The following is a 19473-nucleotide window of genomic DNA, read 5'->3' as shown; positions in this document are numbered from 1 at the left end:
AGATAGAACACATAAAAATTATCTGCTGTCTGCAACTCAAACTTATGCCACTGAACTCCTTGGTTTCCACACCATACAGTATGATAGGTTCTTTTCTACGAATCATCTCATTTGGGGTTTGGTAAATGACATGTTTAATAGTTCTTTGTTGCTAATTCGAGTGATTCAGAGTATAGAAATGACTGTATGAGGCACATAAAAAGTATTAGGCCAAAATCAAAAGTTTCTATTTTTTGTACTCCTGCTCATCTGTTATGCACGGATCTTGCTAACAGGTGCACTGTGTCTTTATAGAAGTAGAAAGAAAGCACAGAGAATGAAATCAGTAAGCTTGGGTTATAGGTCTAGTCCTAGTGTTTACTTATTCTTCTAGTGCCTACAGTTTCTTCTGGTCAATGTAGGTAATAATGCCTGCCTTGCTTTCCTCTTACAGTCATTGTGATCAATTTACCTAGTGTACATGAGACAGCTTTACAAATTGAATTGTGCTACACAAATATAGGACAGAATTATTATCATTTATGCAGAGTCACAGGATTAACATAATTCAAAGACAGGTCACCTATCTGGCCCCAGAGGAGGGAAACTTAAGGGTGATAAATACAAAACTGTTTTGATAGTTTAATGTTTTCACAGCCTAATAGGGACAAGCCAGAAGAACAGGAGAACTGGGTGGGGGAGAAGGGCAAGTTTAAATTCCATCTGCCTAGAGTGGAAGACTGGTGGGAAGGGAACAACCTCTAAAAAGATGACAGGTTACAAAGTAGAAAGGGGTGACCCGGGGATAGGGTGTGTTAGAAAGACTAGCAAAGCAGAGAATACAGTCACAAGACTTGTTCACAAGAGCGTGCTGGGTTAAAGCCTGACCCTAAGCCACAAATCATGCAATCACATGGCTGGAAAGAATCCTAAGAGACCATCTCGTCCACTCCCCCAACCATTCAGCAGGACATTCAACCATCCCAAACAGATGAGACTTTATCCCACTTTGAATGAAAAGCTCTGACACCAAATGGGCAGGTATTTGCTGGTTTGGCTTCAACTGTGTACAACGGGCAGGAAAACAATTTCTGGAATTTCATTTGAACCTGAACTGAAATGGGAAAAAAAATAAATGGCTAGATTTTCCTTGGGAACAATAACTTCTATACAATTTAGGGATTGCTAAATTAGCACTAACTACTAGATATTTTAAAGAGAGAGAAAATATTACAAACAAAACTGGGTTAGGGATTAAACGGCCCACACCACATGGACAAGAAAGTATTAATGGTTATTCTTGGTATCAGTATCTGCAGTCTTCTCTCCATGCAGCAGCCCTGGAGGAGAATAACACTAACAAAAACAACACAGCCCAGAAAATTCCAGGACTGACATTGAGAACTTAAAAGAGTTCAGTTTCTTTCCTAACACAACACAATAAATCCTCACACAAGTTAGAAACTGAAAAGGAAATAAAAAGGTCCTCAATTCTAATCGTGGGAATGTTACACATGAACTCTGGCTTGGAAGGAGGAGGGGATATTCCACACCTGCAAGACTTCCCAGGAAAGGGCCCTGGGTCTGACCCTGAACCCATCTGCTCAAGGTTACACTATGGGACCGTCAATATGGAAATAATGTTACTTCATTCCCTTAGTGGGTATATTATTTCCAGTGCTATCAACAGCAACCATAATCTGAAAGGAGGCAGCTGAGAATTTCCACAGAAGAAAGTGAAGAGTTATTTTTGGATGTGTTCAGAAATGGTCTAGCTACAGTTCCTCAGGATGGGAACACATAGGCACAATGTATAGATAGGGAGAGATCTCTGGATCTACAGATAAGTAGTGCTGTAGGTTAGTAGGCAAAGCAACAAGCAAAGGGCTTAGGAAGATAACATTATACTCCTAGATTCACCATTTACATTCATGCGGACTTGCACAAGGCAACTTGATTCTACGTCCTCATCACCAAAACTTTAGGCCAATTTATTCAGGCAATCAGTGAATCCAGATGCTTGGCAGTGTATACAAAACAACATCTGGATGATTGATTGAATTTTCAACTGAACTCACTGGATGTTTTGGCAGCATGGCCACTGAACCTTTAATGATTTCCTGCCTCAGTTTCCCTAGCTATAAAAGGGGACAAACATTATTTATTACTTACCTCCCAGGGAGTAGCAAGGATAATATGTCCAAAGATAACAATGAGTTCTTGAAAAGAATGCTTTTGTGACATTATACAATTCCAGGTTGGTTATTTTCCCCTAAGCAATTAGTCTTTAGAACACAAATACTTTGAAATATGGCTAAATGTTATACAAACATGACACATTGTCATTATAATCAATACCACCACCACCACCATCATCATCATCACCATAAATTTCTTGTTTATGACTTCCCTAAACTGTCTCACTTTCAGGTTGAATTATGGCCAAAATATGAATTTTATGTTTTGGCCATATAAAGCAACATAAATGAGAAGAAAATCAATGTGGGTGTTTGGAGGCCAACCAATTTTAACAGCTCAACTTAAACAGGTAAAACTGGTCTCTCACTGAGAATTAATTGGTTGTGTGATGTTGTTTCTATGGAAACTGAAAATATTCACATATATATGTCTGACCAGAGATAGAAGAGAATTGTAATAGCCATCTGTCCCATTCTGACTATATATACCTCCTTCTCCATATGAACTGGTTTCAGCTTTATTGTATTTTATTTTACTTCATGTGGTCCTGGGGATTGCACACAGGGAGTGTTGAGCTACATGCCTAACCCTTTTTATTATTAAGATAGGGCCTTTATGAGTTTCCCAGGCTGGCCTCAAAGGTGCAATCCTCCTGCCTCAGCTTCCTGAATAGCTCAGATTCTAGGCCATGTACCACCATGCCTGGCTTGGTTTCACCTCTTGTGATTAAAAGGTAGAAGAAAAGAAAATAAAGTAACAATATTGGAGAAAAGAGATGCCTCAAAGGGATCTACAGTCATATCAAACAGGACGAGCAGACTTAGACTGGCAAAAAGTACTGGAATTCCCTTTCAAAGTAAAATCTTGCCTGTAGGGAAAAGTTTGAATATAATCTTAATAACTACCATTTAATAGTTGCTTCTCAGGAACATGCAATTATATACATCTGTGTGTGTATAATACGCATACATGTACACACATACCTACACAGAAACTTCTGATAGCTCTATCATACTACCAACGAGAGAACTAAAGTTCAGAAAGATTAATTGATTTGCCCAAGGTTACATATTTGCTAAGACCCACAACTAAATTCAGATTAATTTAGATCCGAAGTCCATATTCTCTCCACTGTATATGAAGCCTTTGCTGAAAGGGCTTGCTATAAATATTTGTAGTGACTGCTGGATCATATAGAAACCCTTGTCTGCTGTCCTGTTTTCTCAGGTAGGATCCACCAGCAGAACTTTGTCTGATCTTTCTTATGACTGTCCCTTCTTTTCTTGTCTTTCCCTACTCTAACCCTACGCATACTTACAACAGATCTTAACACTTGCCCCTCCCTGGACCCTTCTTTCTGGCCTGGCCCACCAGAGCCTAAGCATATTGTCCAGAACTAATAAGTAACACCCCTCTCCATCACAGGCTGTCCTTTATCTTCAACCACTTTCTATGCATGTGCTTCCCTTCCCAAGGAGGCTGCGGGAATAGAGGATTAGACTTGTTTTGGATCCCGATGTCCCTAGCATGTGGCTGAGTACAACATGTGTGCTTAAGGTCTACTGACCTATGGACAGGATTCCTCGTGTAGGATTAGGGAAATAGTGGTGGGCCCTGAGATTTTGGCCTCACCAGTGCTTGGATCGAATGATTTGAGTAGAGCCACCATGACACGTTTAGTCTGAGATAATCTGGAAATCATTTGATAGACAAATACTACCAATGTTCGCAGGTGAGGTACATCATGTCCTGAGTTCAGCATTTTGTGCTTCACATTGTCTGTACTCTAACCCCTTCAGAGATACATTTTTAAATAATCCCACTCTATCTAACAAGTCTTCATTGAACTAAGTGAGGCTGTGCTAGCACAGAAGGAAGGCTCGGTCATGTAAACACTGCCATTAGCATGTGTTCAGCAATGGGAGCAACCCCCATAAGTACTTACTGTGTGCAGGGCACTTTATGAGACACTGCAGCAGTTACACCCCAATGTGCTGTCAAGACTTTCACAGTGAAACTGTAGTGCAATATACCACTAGTAAGAAGCCCGTGCAAACATTTTTCTAAAAGACACGAAAATTCCACTGCTATACTTCACACTAAAAATCAAAATTATTCCAGTGTATTCACACAGAAACCTCTGTACTTGTGTAAGGATTTTAGTTCTATAAAGTTCTTCCTAGATACAAATAGAAGCCAGTGGTGCCAGGGTCCTCCCATTCATGGATCATGGAGTAGGATCACTGTCACGCTGGCATATGGGAGCCTTTTTGGTGGCCTTTTTTATTGTGCCCACAAAGCAATCACAAACAGATGCTACAACTAACTTCTATTCGTGTCTTGTTACTAAATCCTTACAAGAGAAAAAACTATGTGTACAGGTCAAGGGAATCTGTGGGAGTCTGTGCATGGCAGTGAGTCAGAAGTTGGCAAGAGTGCAGTGAAATTGGACCCCTTGTATCTTGCTGGTGGTGGGGAAAACTGATGCATTCTCATTGGAAAGCAATGTGGAGACAAACATTAAAACACTCATATCCTTTGGCTCAATAACCAATGTTTTAAGAAAATCTGAGATGAGGAGAAGACACTATATATGAAGAGATAGCTTTGTGGTAGTATACAATGGGAAGCTACTTGAATATTCAGTGAAAGTGAGCTGATAAAATATGATGAATCTTATGCAGCCACAACGAATGATTAATATGAAGATTTGTAGCAACATGTGAAAGTGTTGCCAATAGTGTCGTTTTTTTTTTTGGTACCGGGGATCGAACTATAGCGTCATTTTTTTAAGAACTAGAAATCTTATATACTTCCGATTATGAAAAAGGTCTATGTGTGATTCTCTGAACAAATATCAGAACAAAACAGGTAAAAATGAAAACAGTTGGGATAGAGTAGTGGGATTCTGAGAAACATTTTTCCTACTCTTAAGTGAAATAAATAGGACACACATGAATAAATACCAAATAGTTTCTCTGGTGTGAGAAACTGAAAGTGTAAATAAGGACTAAATGTAAAATAGGTAATGTGAAATAGGAAGAAAAGGGGCAAAGGGGAAGGAAGTGGGAGGGCTAGGGGAAAGGATAGAAGGGAAAGGGATTAATATGAGAAAATGGAAAAATAGGAACAAAATCTTTGTAAATAGGGAGGAATGGAGGGGTTGAAGGGAGGGCTGGGCAAGGGTGAAAAATAAGAACCAAGACAGACTATGTAAAAGTGCAAACTTTCAATGATGAATGTCAGTATATTGTATACCTAAAATGTACCAATGATTAGAATGAATAATCGATAATGTAAAATAGGAAGAAAAGGTCCAAAGGGGGAGGGGTAGTGGGAGGGGCAGGAGAAAGGAAAGAAGGGAAAGGAAAAATGCTGAGAAATGGAAAAAATGGAAATAAAGTCTTTGTAAATAGGGAAGGGTGGAGGGGGTGAAGGCAGGGCTAGGAATGGGGAAAAAATAAGAACCAAGATGCATTATGTAAAGGTCCAAGTTCCCAACGAGAAATGTAATTGTGTTGTATACCTACAATGTACCAATAAAAGAATTTAATACAAATAAAAAGAAATATTTTTCCTTTATTTTCCAGGCTTTCTCTCTCTTTTTTTTTTTTTTTTTTGGTGTTACCGGGATCGAACTCAGGACCTTGAGCTTGCGAGGCAGGCACAGCACCACTGAACTAAATCCCCAGCCCTCCAAGCTTTCTCTTATATTGCAATATTACCATGATAACTTAAAATTGGTGAAAAATGGAGATCAGCCCTTTTTAGCAGAGAGATCCTTTGAAGAAAATAAATAATATAGCTGCCCTTTCAAAAGCTCAAATGTACAGTTCAAATAGTGAACATCGTCCATCTTTCACTTTTTTGCCATTTCCACTTGTGCTGGGTATACAACATACCTGGTTAATGTGCTTCAGTTTGTCAATGATTTGACTGACCACTGGCTCCGGGCCCTTCATTTTCAGTTCATGGAGGTTGAACTGATTTTTCATCCCATTCCTTGCCGCCTTTTGGCTGTATCTGTAAAAGTGAAAGAAAACAGGTTTGTCAAAGAAAGTCCCAACCAATGGGAAAGTTGACTGTATTAAGCATGGCCAGTGAAGCTGATGATAAATTCTCTTCAGCCTTTAAACCATGGGATGATCCCATGGTATGAAAGTAAACCCCTCCAGGTAGAGTTCATCTGCAGTGGAGAATATTCATTGAACAGTCAAAGAATAGCAATTCAATCTTCTTCTTGTCTATGTGTTGGGGGATACAATACAGGACAAGATAAGGTCTCTGCCCTGTTGTGCTCTCAGTTTAGCAGGGCCTCTAGCAGAGTAAAGACCAGTGGCAAGGCAGAGTGATAGCAGCTGGGGGAGGTTCAAGGTCTGGGGTGGTGAAGCACACCAAAAGGACCTTACCTCACTGTGTTTTCTGATCACTTGATGGTGACAGGCTATCCTATGCTCTCTACCCCTTCCTTCTTCGCTCACCATTTCATTTCAGCCTTGCAGAACCTGGGTTTCTAATCAGGAGGCTTTCTCGGGCCATTTGCAGCATGCATTATGCCTGCCTGCTTCCCTCCGTGCTCTTCCCCAGACACAGAACACCAGCTCCGGGAAAAATCTTTCAATGTGCTGCAGAAGAAAACACAGGCTTCCCTTCAGCACAGCAGTTCCAAGCTATCTATGGGCATCCTACCCACATGACAAGGGGGAATATTTCCAGTCCTGGGCGCTTCTACTTTTATCTCCAATGGGGAGCTTTACCAGCTTCAACTGGGTCGGTATTTCACAGCTGTGGTGTTCTTTTGGGGGGCATTCATTTTCCCAGATCTCTACGTATTTTTCAGTTATTCCACAGTTTGCAAAGTAAAGTGAACAAATACAAATAAAAAACAAGAAACAGAGTTCCTTTCCTTCTTTCTCTTTCTCTTTCACCACTACCAAAGAGGTAAAAAGGTTTTGAGCTCCTTTTTGCTCTCTCCTCGTTCTGACAATAGAAATGCTTTCTTAAAGAAATGAAAGGAACCACAAGTCTTTTGCTATCTCTTTACATACCCTTCTCCCCAGTTACAATAGGGTGGTCAGGGTTAAGGGCAAATTCACACTTTTAATTAAAAATAATAATGCTCATTGTAATCAATTCAAACAACACAGAAATAAAGTGCAAGCAAAAGTTCCCCACTATCTTGCCTTTCCAAAGCAAAGCAGGATCCAGAGTTTTGACAGATATACTTGGAAGAGATTTTGCATGCATATGTTAATATATAATTTTAATCAAAATTGAAATCATGCTATTCATTTCATTTTATATGTACTCAGGACTAATTTCCATGTCAGAACATACAGAAGTGCCTTGTTTTTATTCCTCTATATGGCTATATCTTATTTATCCAATCCATCACCGATAGACAATTGAGTAATTTCTAATATTTTGCTAATACAAATGATGCTTCAGAGAACATCGCTGTATACTGATATTTGCATTTTGCATTTCTATCTATAAAGGATAGATTCCTAGAATTGAATCAATTTGAATTTCTAATCCCAAATCATGAAGTGTGATGAATAATTAATACCATTATATTCTACACGGCACTTTACAAAACAGTTTGGTATCACCCAGCTCATGTGAGCTTCTCCCCCACACTGTGAGGTGGGTAGGGTACTAAGTTTATCGCTGAAAATTTCACGACTTCAGAAGATATTGATCTGACTCTGTTAGATACTTCCTTCCATGATGTGATGTGATGTATATGCCGGTATTAAAGTCATGCTTTCAAAAACATGCTTGGTAGCAGAGAAGGGTGAGAAATGTAGTTTGGATTTTCATAATTAAAAGTTATCCTATGAAAAGGAAAACATTTTAGAGTAAAAAGCTGAAGAGAATATCTGATTGCATTTCTTATAAAATGGCACCCTAACATATCTAGCATATTTTTTAAAATTTCAAGTCTGATTTCCATTGTCGTTTTTTCCAGAGAACAGTTTTTCTTCAGTCCTCAGTGAGTGAGCTCTGTGCATGGGCTTCGGTGGAGGTCAGGAGGCAGCACAGAAGGTCTGGACAGGAGTGTGGCTGTCAGTCTTTCCGGGCCTCTCTGTATCAGCTCCTGTCCACCTTGCTGTGAATGGCGCCACCCACCCCATGATGCAGCTTTGCACACAGCTTGGAGAACACAGAGATACTGCTGACACTCCCTTGGAAAATGTCCTAGATGTCTGTGGGCTGTACTATCTTTTAAATGACAAACTTCTTAAAGGCTTTGTCCTTAGGCACCTAGTGACTGCAATTCATTCCTTACACTGTTTTTTCTTTTGTTACCTTGGAAGTGAGGATCTGAGCGAGAAGATTCAGTGCTGGGTGGGGCCTTGTTGCATAGCAAAATCTGTAGACTCACACAGAAAGCACTCTTGAGCAATGGGCATCCACAAGGGCAAATCACTTTACTCACAACTTCCAGATTACTTAGCATTTCTACTGAAATCTAGGATGGAAGGGTATTCCTGGAATTTATCTGTCCATGAAACAAAGTACCTAGGAGACTATTTAGCAACCTGGTAGAATAATAGTTACACGTTGCCTAGCAAGCATTACAATATCCTACCCACCCATATTTAATTTTAAAAGTTGGTTGAACCTGGAGGTGAGGCTCAGTGGTGGTGCATTTACCTTACTTGTGTGAGGAATGAGACCCTGGGTTCCATCCCCAGCATCCCACCCCCCCAAAAAAATCAGTGAATATACAGACCACCAACCATTACCTACCAACTGATACCAACTGATACCAATTGGGGACTCTTTAGATTTTTCATTGTGAAGTCAATGAGCTCACAACTAGCCTCCTCTCTTATGTTCAGATAATACTATTAAAATATCATCCACCTCCGGAAGATGTTAGCTCCATCTTTCTTTACTCCTACAGATGCCTGAGGCAGAGACTCTATTCACAGATAAAGACCTAAGGCACATTGTAAATCTTCTAAAATGCACTTCAGGAATGTGTCCCCAGAGACCTCTCTGTGGATTTGTTCATATCAAAGCTTGCAAGCCACTCTTATGCCCACTCCTACAAAATAAGTATCTTTTTGAAGCCAACTATCCTCGTTGGAATATTGCAAAGACATCAGCCAACTTAGTGATTTTACCCTACTGTACTCCCTCTTTCCAAACTATTATGAATATTAAATCAAATTAGTCTCACTGCTGATCCCTTGTGGCCCTACTGTAGTAGGACCATTCAGGAAAGTACCCCTTTAAACTCTGCTTAAAAAGAATTTTTTATCTTCAAACTACAAATAAGGACCAAACATTGCTAGGACTAAACATTGCTCCCTGGTCCTACAGTGACTCATTTTTTTAAAAAAGTGTTGGGTTTAAAAGTTTGCCAAGTATTTTTGATAGTTGAAATAGCATCCACTGTTCACTCTATCCATGTGCTATTTAAATCCTCAAAGGACTCTAGTAAATTAAGCATGGTTTCTGGTTACAGAAGTGTTGGGAAGAGCTGGCCTGTGGCTTAGACCTAAAACTTTGCTTTTATTTCATTTACTTCACAAAGCAGTAACAAAAAGTACTAGCTCGACTGATGTCTGTAGTTGCTAAAATTTAGTGGTACTATTTAAAATCTGTGTTCTTCTACAATCCCTTAGGTATCTCAATACCTCTCCCTCAACTCTCAGTATCTTCTTTCTTTCTTTCTTTCTTTCTTTCTTTCTGTCTGTCTGTCTGTCTGTCTGTCTGTCTGTCTGTCTTTTCTCCCAGGGTCCCAGTATCTTTTACTGTTTCTCATCTCTATATCCTTTTCTCCTTAGATGGAAAAATAGTGAACCAAATTTGAAGAGCAATGAGTGTGATAATGGAATATGACACAAACATCAAAAGAGCAAAGTATATCTATGTGTTAATGAGGATCCAAGTCCAAGATACACTGTAACAAATACAAAAAGCAGCAGTTAAGAATGTACAGTCTGCTTCCATTTGTGGTAAAAATGGGTCTGCATACACATGACAGTCTTCCCGCTCTTATCTGTGGTTTCTGCAGTTTCAGTAACTTATAGTCAGTCCTGGGATCTATTCCTAGCAACCCTCCCCAGAAAAGAAAGAAAAAAACAAAAAAGAAACTCGTGGCCAACTGCAGTCCAAAAATATTAAATGGAAAATAACAGAAATAAACATTATAAGTTATGTGGTGTTCTCAGTAGTGTGATAAAATCTTGCACCATCTAGTTCTGTCCTGCCCAGAAAGTGAATCATCCCTTTGTCCAGCGTATCCAGGCTGTATACAGTACCTGCCCACTAATCATTTAGTAGCTGTCTCAGTTATCAGATTGAGTGGTTGGGGGTGTGTGTGTGTGTGTGTGTGTGTGGTGGCGGCAGTGACATTCACATAACTTTTATTACAGTATATTGTTCAACTATTCTATTTAATTATTTTACTGTTGATCTTACTGTGATCAATTCACAAAGTAAACTTTATAATAGGTACATATGTACAGGAAAAGATATAGTACAGTTTTCTCTCTGTAGCCAACAAAATTGGTTCCAGGACACCCCTACCCATGGACACCAAAATCTGCAGTCTCTTGCGTAAAGTATGTGCATATAAATTAAGCATATGTAAATAGTTGTTATACTGCATTGTTTAGGAAATACTTACAAGAAAAAAGTCTATACAGGTTCTGGACAGATGCAATGTTTTCCCTAATATTTCCTCCCATTCTTTCTGTGTGTGTGCGTGTGCGTGTGTGTGTGTATGCGTGTGTGTTTTGTGGGACTGGGGATCACGCTCATGGCCTCATGCATGCTAAGCATAAGCTGTTACCACTAAGCCACATTCTCTAGACCTTTCCTAATATTTTCCATCCAAGGTTGGCTGAATCTTTAGATTCAAGGATCACCTGTTTACACATGATTCAATACTATCAATGGTTTGAGGCACGCACTAAGGGACTTAGAACAAATTCCTCATGGTCAAGGGGTGATTACTGTACTCTCTTACACTCCATAAATGTTCAAATATGTATAGAAGAAATTTAGATGAATACATAAGAAAATGGTAGTAGCAGTTATTTCTAGTAACTGAGAACAGGAAGATTCTGATAGTCTTCTCTTTCTCTTTTATGTCTTTCTGTATCTTTTATAATTTTTATCATGAACTTTTTTGTTTTACAGTGTTAGGGAGTGAACCCAGAGCCATGCACATGTGAGGTAAGTGCATTACCACTAAGCTATATTTCCAGCCCCCTATCAAGAACATTTTTAACCTTTATAATTATTTGAATTTCTTTTTAAAAAGCAGGGTCTCTCTATGTAGTCCAGGATGGCCTTAAATTATGATCTTCCTGCTTCAGCTTCCCAAGTGCTGGGATTACAGGCATGTGCCACCAGCCTAAGTCTTATTAACTGAATTTTAATGAGTAAAATTTTATATAGCAGTTGATTTAAAATTTTTCCAGCTTTCTTGAGGTATTGTATAATTGATCAAAACTGAATAGATTTATCATGTGCAATGTGATGTTTTGATATATGTATACATTTTCAAATGATTCTCACAAACCACATAATTAACATATCTATTAATTCACAGTCATTTTTTTCTTTTCTCTTGTGGTAAGAACATTTAAGATCTACCCTCTTACTGAATCTCAAGTATACAACATAGTATTGTTAACTGTGTCCACGCTGCATATTACATTCCCCAGGCAGTTAATTTTTCTAAAAGTAAAAGACAAAAAAAGCAGAAGAAAAATTAAAATGTGGGGCAAACTCATATGGTCATGGATTAGATTTTGTTAGGTTAAACACAGACCATGTTTTCTATTCTTAAGTGAGCTAAGTTCTGTTAGTGAAGATGTAAATAAAAATGTATACGATAGGGCTGGGGATTTAGCTCAGTGGTTTTGTCACCTGCTGCGCAAGCGCAAGGACCCGAGTTCGCTCCCCGGTACCCAAACAACAACAACAACAACAACAAAATGTATACGGTACAGCAGGGCCCTGTGGCACACACCTGCAATCCCAGATACTCAGCAGGCTGAGGGAAGAGGATCACAAGTTCAAGCCCAGCCTGGGCAGCTTAGTGAGACAATGCAGCTCCCATCAGCTCTATTTTGAAGATGAGGAAACTAAGACACAGAACAATTAAGTCACTTATGGAAGGTCACACAGCTAACCTGTAGCAGATTTGCAATCTGAACCGTGAGAGGACAACTCTAGCTGCCTATATCCTTAACTGCTATGCTGATATTGCTTCCTTAGAGATAACTAGTGTTGATTAAGTATTTGACATTTCTTTGTCCACTGCTCCACTGCAAGAGCCCACACAAGAGTGATCTGTGATGGTCTGCAGGACTCCCAAGAGCACCTGCAGCACCAGCTCTCTGGACTTACTCAGTAGACTCCTGGGCTTGCTTCTTAAAAGCTCTTGACGAGGGCCTTGTTCATGGAGCTTCTTCTGTCAAACTGAGATCTGACAGTATCATTATTCAGTGAAATGGAAGATAAGGTGTTGAAGTTAGAGAAATAAATCATTCAGCTCCACCACCCCTACCATCATGACAGCAGACAAACACCAAAGGCGATCTGAAGATTTCACATCTCTAAGGATGGGAAGAAAACAAATGCAGGAGAATATTGTGCATAATGCCTCCCTGCCTTTGTCACCTGAGCTACAGCAAAGTGACATATGTGATGTGTCCCCAGGGGATTTCATGTAGCTGGCACGCTCTGCAATTCAAGCCCAGAGGGAACCGGTTAGGGGTGCCTCTGTAGGTTCGAGTTAATTCATTCAGCATTTTGTTTCCATAGGCCCCCTCTGAGTCACTGATGCACAAGGACTCCACAGGCCCTTGAATGAGCATAAGCCATCATGGCCGGCCCAGACGGTGTCAGGAAGGGACACTCATTAGCCATGGGGAATTTAAATGAGGCGTTATCTGCTTAGTAATACTCATCTGTAATTTAATTAATTGTCCTCTTCTCTGCATACAGCCTCTTTCCTAAAGCTTTGACATGCCTCTGGCAAAGAACACTGGCCAGTGGAGGAGGAAAAATAGAGTGACAGATGGGCTTGCCTCCATAGTCTGTTTTCTTAACTGGACATGTCATGTGCGATGGCAGAGGTGTCACCTTTAAGCATTAGACATGGTGTCTTCTTCCCCCATCTAGTTAGGATCCACTTAGCACAAAACGATTGCCATAATACTAAGAAAACCCTATTTGTGCAGTGAAAAAGAGAGACATGCTTCCCCCTTTCAGGCAGATTGGTTAGGGATTGGGGAGGTGGGAGGGAGGGGGACCTGTGTAAAAGCTATACAGAGAAAAGGAGCCTAATTAAAACAGGACATCTGGGCATGCTTGTTTTGGGACAGTTGAAGCAAAGAGAGCACTTGTAGAAGAGGAATAGAGTCAAACAAGCGTAAAATGGGCAATCTTTTCTTCCTATTTCTTTGCTGGCTAAGGCAGCAAGGGTAGAGTGGAAGAAAATCAACAAATTCAAATGTAGACCTTTTGAGATCAAAGCGCCCTCGGGCATCAGCTGGTCAAATTCACTCTGCATGGATGGAGAAACTGAGAGCCAGAGAAGGATTGTTCTAACTGTTAGTGTCACAAGTTCCATATTTAACAGAAATCCTTTTCCTTAAAGATTCTTCCAGTGCACCCTGCTGATTTTTAACACTGCTAGTATTTTTTTTTCTTTCTTTTTTTTTGGTACCGGGGATCGAACTCGGGACCTTGAGCTTGCGAGGCAGGCGCTGGAACCACTGAGCTAAATCCCCGGCCCAGCACTACTAGTATTGATTAGGACACGGGAGCTGCTAGAAAATTAGCTTTCCTTCTTTCCCTAGGCATTAGAATGGTGGCAAGTGTTGGAGAGCAAGGCTCAGAAGGATTAGCTCCCTATTCAAAAATGTTTGATTTCACAAAAGTTGAAATTGCGGTCCAGTTATCCATGACTACAATAGCAGTTGCCGATCTCACATTCTCAGAGTGCCATCTAATGGAAAGACTGCAGCACTACAAGTACTCCTTAACCCAACTGTGATTTGTGGGACTGTTTCCTTGGAAAATAATTCCGCCACAATAAGCTTTGGGATCATGGGATCATTTAAAGAGCATAAATAGCTTCAAAAACCAACTAATACACCCGTTGCAAAAACAATCTTATTAAGAGACTCTAAGAAAATGTTATTCTTTTCTCAGTTGCATTCTTGATTTACATAAATGCACAGAAAAATAAAGCAAAGATGAAAATAGCTGAAAATTTTAAATATGCTTAATGAGAGTAGCAACAATTTGCTTATTTATTTATGCTTATATTCAATGAAACATGTTGTTCGTAATTGTCAGCATGGCCTTTCAGAAATTGCAAGTAGATTTTTGGTAGACCAAAAGCAGAAAATAGGAAAGAAACCAGGGGTCGCAAACCTATTTGCATCTCATTTAGTGGAAATTAGCGACAGAAGGGAATAACTGCACTGGAATCCATTTTTTGCCTAGTTTCAAACCCCACTGTGAAGAAGAACTAAACGATTGGTCTTAGAATATAATCAAGGAATCACTTAAACCCAAAGCAGCAAAGAATATTTTCCAGCTGGTGGGGAAAGAGCGAGAAGTTAATGCAATCCACCATAGGCAGGAAAGTCTCTGGTGGTGAGGAGCGGTCTCCAGCGGAGAGGAGAAGGCAGCGGGGGAAATGTCTGTGACAGCATCACCTGTATGTCAGTCTAAAGAAACAAATTCTGCAGAGGAGCCTGGAGTGAAGGAGGGAAAAGGGAAGCAAGACCTGCCCACATGATTTTGAGAACTGCAAGATAGCCAGATGTGTGGACAAGTTGGTGAGACTCTGTGTTTAACTCGTAAAAAATAAACAAACAAACACACACACAGAGAAATAAAAATATACAATTCAAAGCTCAACAATATGAGAAGGAACAAAACAAAGAGTGGGACAGGGACTTATCATTCAATCATCCCAAAGTCATTCAACCAAGTCCTTCTAGCTCTAAGAACTATGATGATTTTCTTGTCCTGCTGAAGTTAAACCAAAAGGAGATGATCCATACTTGTCTTTAATTTAAGCATATTTTTAAAATTAGATTTTAACTCACAAAAATATCAGAGTTATGCTGGGCATGGTGGTGCATGCCTGTAATCACAGCACTCTGGGAGGCTGAGGCAGAAGGATCACAAGTTTAAGCCTAGCCTGGGCAACTTAGATTTTGTTGCAAAATAAAAAACTGAAAAAGGGCTGGAGGTATAGTTCAGTATTAAGGTCCTGGGTTCACTCCCCAGTGCTGCTCCCCCTCATCAGAGTAAGAAAGGACTTTGAAGTCATTCAGTCCAGTGTCCTCCTCCTACAGATGGGAAAACTGGGGACAAGAGAGGCCAACCAAGCAATAGCCATTCAAGTTATTATTGTCATCAATATTAGTGTGGCATGAATGGGGTGGTAACTCCCCTCACTCCCTACAGAATAGCCAAGAACAAGGGAGCAGGGAACTGGTCGCATACCTCAACAACATGTGAGGGCACCTTATGAAAGTGACTTAGATGCAAAATAATGATCGATGATTATGTTTAAAGAAGTTAAATTCAGTTCTGCACACACCGTTTCCTGAGGCCAAAAGTACATAATCCATTTTCAAAAGGCTGAGTCGTGTGGTTAAAGGAGCACAGAGCTTGGCGTCAGAGATACAGATCTGAAAGCTGGTTCTATCACCTACTGTGTGACTTCTGAGAGGTAATTCAGCCTTGCTGCCCCACTGCTGCGCCATGGGAGTGATGCCGCTTGCACTGTTTGGAGGATCACTTGGTATGGCGAATGTTAGTAAGTTGAGCTCACACAATCAGCACTACATGGGTAAGTTACAAAGAAAAGAGTTTTAATTTGGCTCATGGTTCTGGTGTAAGCAGAGGGCCATGTGTGACCATGGTCTACTTGCTGGCAGAGTCCTGAGGCAGGGCAGGGCATGGCATGATGAGAGACCTAGCCATGTTGCCTTCTAAAACAGAATGACTCTCCCAACAACCCGTTCATCCATTCATGAGGTCAGAGCTCTAATCACTTCTTTTTTTTTTTTTTTTTCGTACTGGGGATCGAACTCAGGACCTCGTGCTTGCCAGGCAGGTGCGGTGCCACTGAGCTACATCCTGGCCCTCTAATCACTTCTTGAACATCTCAGTGCCCAGCACATAGAAAGTTCTAAATGAAGTGATGATGATGATGATGATGATGATGATGACAACGACAACGATGATGTGAAATCACCAAACACAGTGCTTGGTGTGCAGTAGTTACTCAATGAACATTATTTGCAAAGACCTTAAAAGATTCAATAAAAAATGGGCAACTGAAATGAATGAAGACTTTGCAAAAGAAATACAAATGACCCATAAGTACATAAAAAAATGTTCAGTGTCACTGGCCATTAGAGAAATGAAAATTAAAACAGCACTGAGATTCCATCTCACTCCAGCAAGAATGGCAAACACCAAGAAATCAAATAATAGCAAATGCTGCTGAAGCTGTGAGGAAAAGGGAGCCTTCTACATTGTTTGTGGGAATATAAACTAGTAGAACCACTATGGAAATCAGTGTGGAGATTCTTTAAAAAACTAAAACTAGAAATTCCTTTCAACTTAGCTATTTCTCTTCTAGCTATCTTCCCGAAAGAGTTAAAAACATAATATTACAGTGACACATGCATACCCATGGTTATAGCAGCACAATTCGTAACAGCTAAATCTTGGAAGCAGGCTATATACGTCCACTAACAACAGGTGAATGGATAAAAAAATGTGATATGTATATGTAATGGAGTACTGCTTTGCCATAAAGAAGGATAAACTCGAGCCATTTGTAGGAAAATGGATGCACCTTGATACCATAATGGTAAGTGATGTAAATCAGATACACAGGCTTAAATACCATATGGTTTCTCTCATATGAGAAAACCAAAGTATAAATAAAGAGCAAAATAAAGGAAAGGTGGTATTTATATACAATGGAGTACTACTCTGCTATAAAAAAGATAAATTTAATTCATTTGTAGGAAAATGAATGTACCTTGACACCAGAAGATTAACTGAAATAAATCAGAAACACAAGCCTAAATAATGCATGGTTTCTCTTATATGAGAAACCCAAAGTATAAAATAAAAGATAAATAGTAGGAAACAGGGAGGTAGATTTTTTGCAAAAGAGAAGGGGACCAAAAGGTGGAGAGGGGGGGATAAAAGAATGCAGATGTGCTATGTACATACACCAACTCCCCCAACAAATGTAATCATTATGTACTGCAAACATGTACAGAGAGAGAGAGAGAGAGAGAGAGAGAGAGAGAGAGAGAGAAAAGAAAGAAAGAAAGAAAGAAAGAAAGAAAGAAAGAAAGAAAGAAAGAAAGAAAGAAAGAAAAAAAGTTCTTCAGAGAATCAGTTAGGAGACTAAATGAACCTCCCAATCAATAGTTAAGAGAAGCTTCAAATTCTCTCATCCCTACACTGAGAGAACGTAAGAAACTGGGGTCTCAGTTGTCTTCAGGATGGCTCAAGGTAAAGTGTGAATGGAGGCAGAGGTGGGAATGGCTGGCACCAGGGAACATGGGCAAGGGAAAGTGCATCTGCAATTGCCTTGGCACTGCACTTCCACACTGATATGTGAGTGGCTGGCACTAAGCGTTCAGGCCTAGTTGAAGGAGCATCTTCACAGAGATGTCTTCATAAAGCTTCTAGATGACAGGCATTTGAGGGAGAGCTTGGCAGACAGGACCTTGAGTGGTGCAAAATTAATTTTAGCCCATAGAAGACAAGTCGTTTGTTCACCTGTGGCACAGGGCAGCCCCCACTCCCAGCTTCCAAGTGACCAACTTTGTGCGTCAGAAGGCACATTCCACTCCCTCCTCCTCCTCCAGCATACATTTCTCTTCTGAATGTTAGCAAATATTCTCCTTCCACTTTGCATAACTGTCACAAGTAATGAATTAGATGGCTCCTGAAAACATGTGTTATTTCAAATCTCTCTCTTCCAAAATGCTGCCTTGTTGGCTGCAGGTTCCTGCAGGGTCCACAACAAACATCTATTCATGAACGCAATGATCTTCACCATGATGAACAGCACCCTTAAGGCTCACGTATGATCACACTTCATTGACGCAAGGCCAGTTTGGGAGAGAGGCAAGGCTGAGGTAGGGAAAAGTATGACTTGTGGAGTTTTCTCTTGTTCTGCAATTCCAGTATATGCAGTAGCACAAAGTAAAAGCTCCTCATTGCTGCTGAACTTCAGTTAACATACTGCGCAAGGTCCTGAGCAAAGGGTACAGCTGAAAGACTTTAAAAGGAAGCTAAGCATTTCCTGCTTTAAGCGCCTCGTCTTAGCCACAGTTGCTTGGAGGCTCAAAGACTTCCACCTGGATGTTTAGGCCTACCCAGATGCAGAGCCAATGGTGACAAAGGCAGGAAGGTGTTAGCTTAGCTGACTGTCAAGCCCCAGGCTCTGGAGTAAGTATTGTTCTCCCAAAGCCATTACTTCATGTTTTTGGAGTGGGCTCCAGGTGTTCACGCATAACTTCCTCTTGCCTCAAGATGTTTTGTGTTTCCCTTGGCTGCAGGACCTCAGCTCTGTCCTGTTTTCCTCGTCTGTATTCATCTCTGGGTCTACTGCCTTTCCCACTGCTCGGCACACTGTAGGCTCGCAAATAAATGTCTACTGAACTGACCTGAGATGGAGGTCTTTTCCTAAAGCTCAGCTTAGGTGGTGGAGACTCTAACTGACTCTTGCCTAGTCTTTGTCAGTCTTCCTTAAGGCCACAACCATTGACTGGGGACCTACCATACACTGGACCTTTAGTCTGGACCCTGTCAGGGAACCCTGCCATTGTATCCCACTCACCAAATCACCCCACTTTGGAGACCAATGGCTACTTGGAGAATGTCAGTTTGTTCCCTATGCCTCACTGAATGTTACCATTCAAATGGTGAGGACACATCCTACTTGGGCCAGCCAACCAGTCAGGTGAGTTCCTACAGCTCAAGTCCTGCTCCTAGCCTCAGGCCCATTCCCATAGACCAATCACCATGTTCCCACACAGAGCCTACAAAAGATAGACACCTATTAGCAATATCGATTTGAATTACAAACTTGTTTCTAATAGTACAAATTTTGCTCACTTCAGTCTCTGAATTAATGGGATTTACTGTTGTGAAAAACATTTTTTGACATACTTGTTATGTTTAACATAGGCCAGGGTTTCAAATTTAGTGGTGAAGCATCTAGGTACCAACTTTTTGTTAGGTTAGAGAAAGAAT

At 40.4% G+C, this 19473-nt stretch overlaps 1 protein-coding gene across 1 annotated transcript in view; it reads right to left on the bottom strand.

The window, feature by feature from the left end:
- Gpc3 (glypican 3) overlaps positions 1-19473 on the bottom strand; it is a 444489-nt gene that overhangs the window by 116625 nt on the left and 308391 nt on the right. The window contains exon 6 of the mRNA XM_004860081.3: positions 6081-6201. Within this exon, the coding sequence (XP_004860138.1) occupies positions 6081-6201 (121 nt within the window). The remainder of the gene's footprint in view (positions 1-6080; positions 6202-19473) is intronic.

The sequence above is a fragment of the Heterocephalus glaber genome, unplaced genomic scaffold, assembly GCF_053883595.1.
Source record: "Heterocephalus glaber isolate CG9 unplaced genomic scaffold, H.glaber_assembly_v1.0 deba00001729, whole genome shotgun sequence".
Taxonomy (NCBI): Eukaryota; Metazoa; Chordata; class Mammalia; order Rodentia; family Bathyergidae; genus Heterocephalus; species Heterocephalus glaber.
This window is presented reverse-complemented; position numbering and strand designations above follow the sequence as displayed.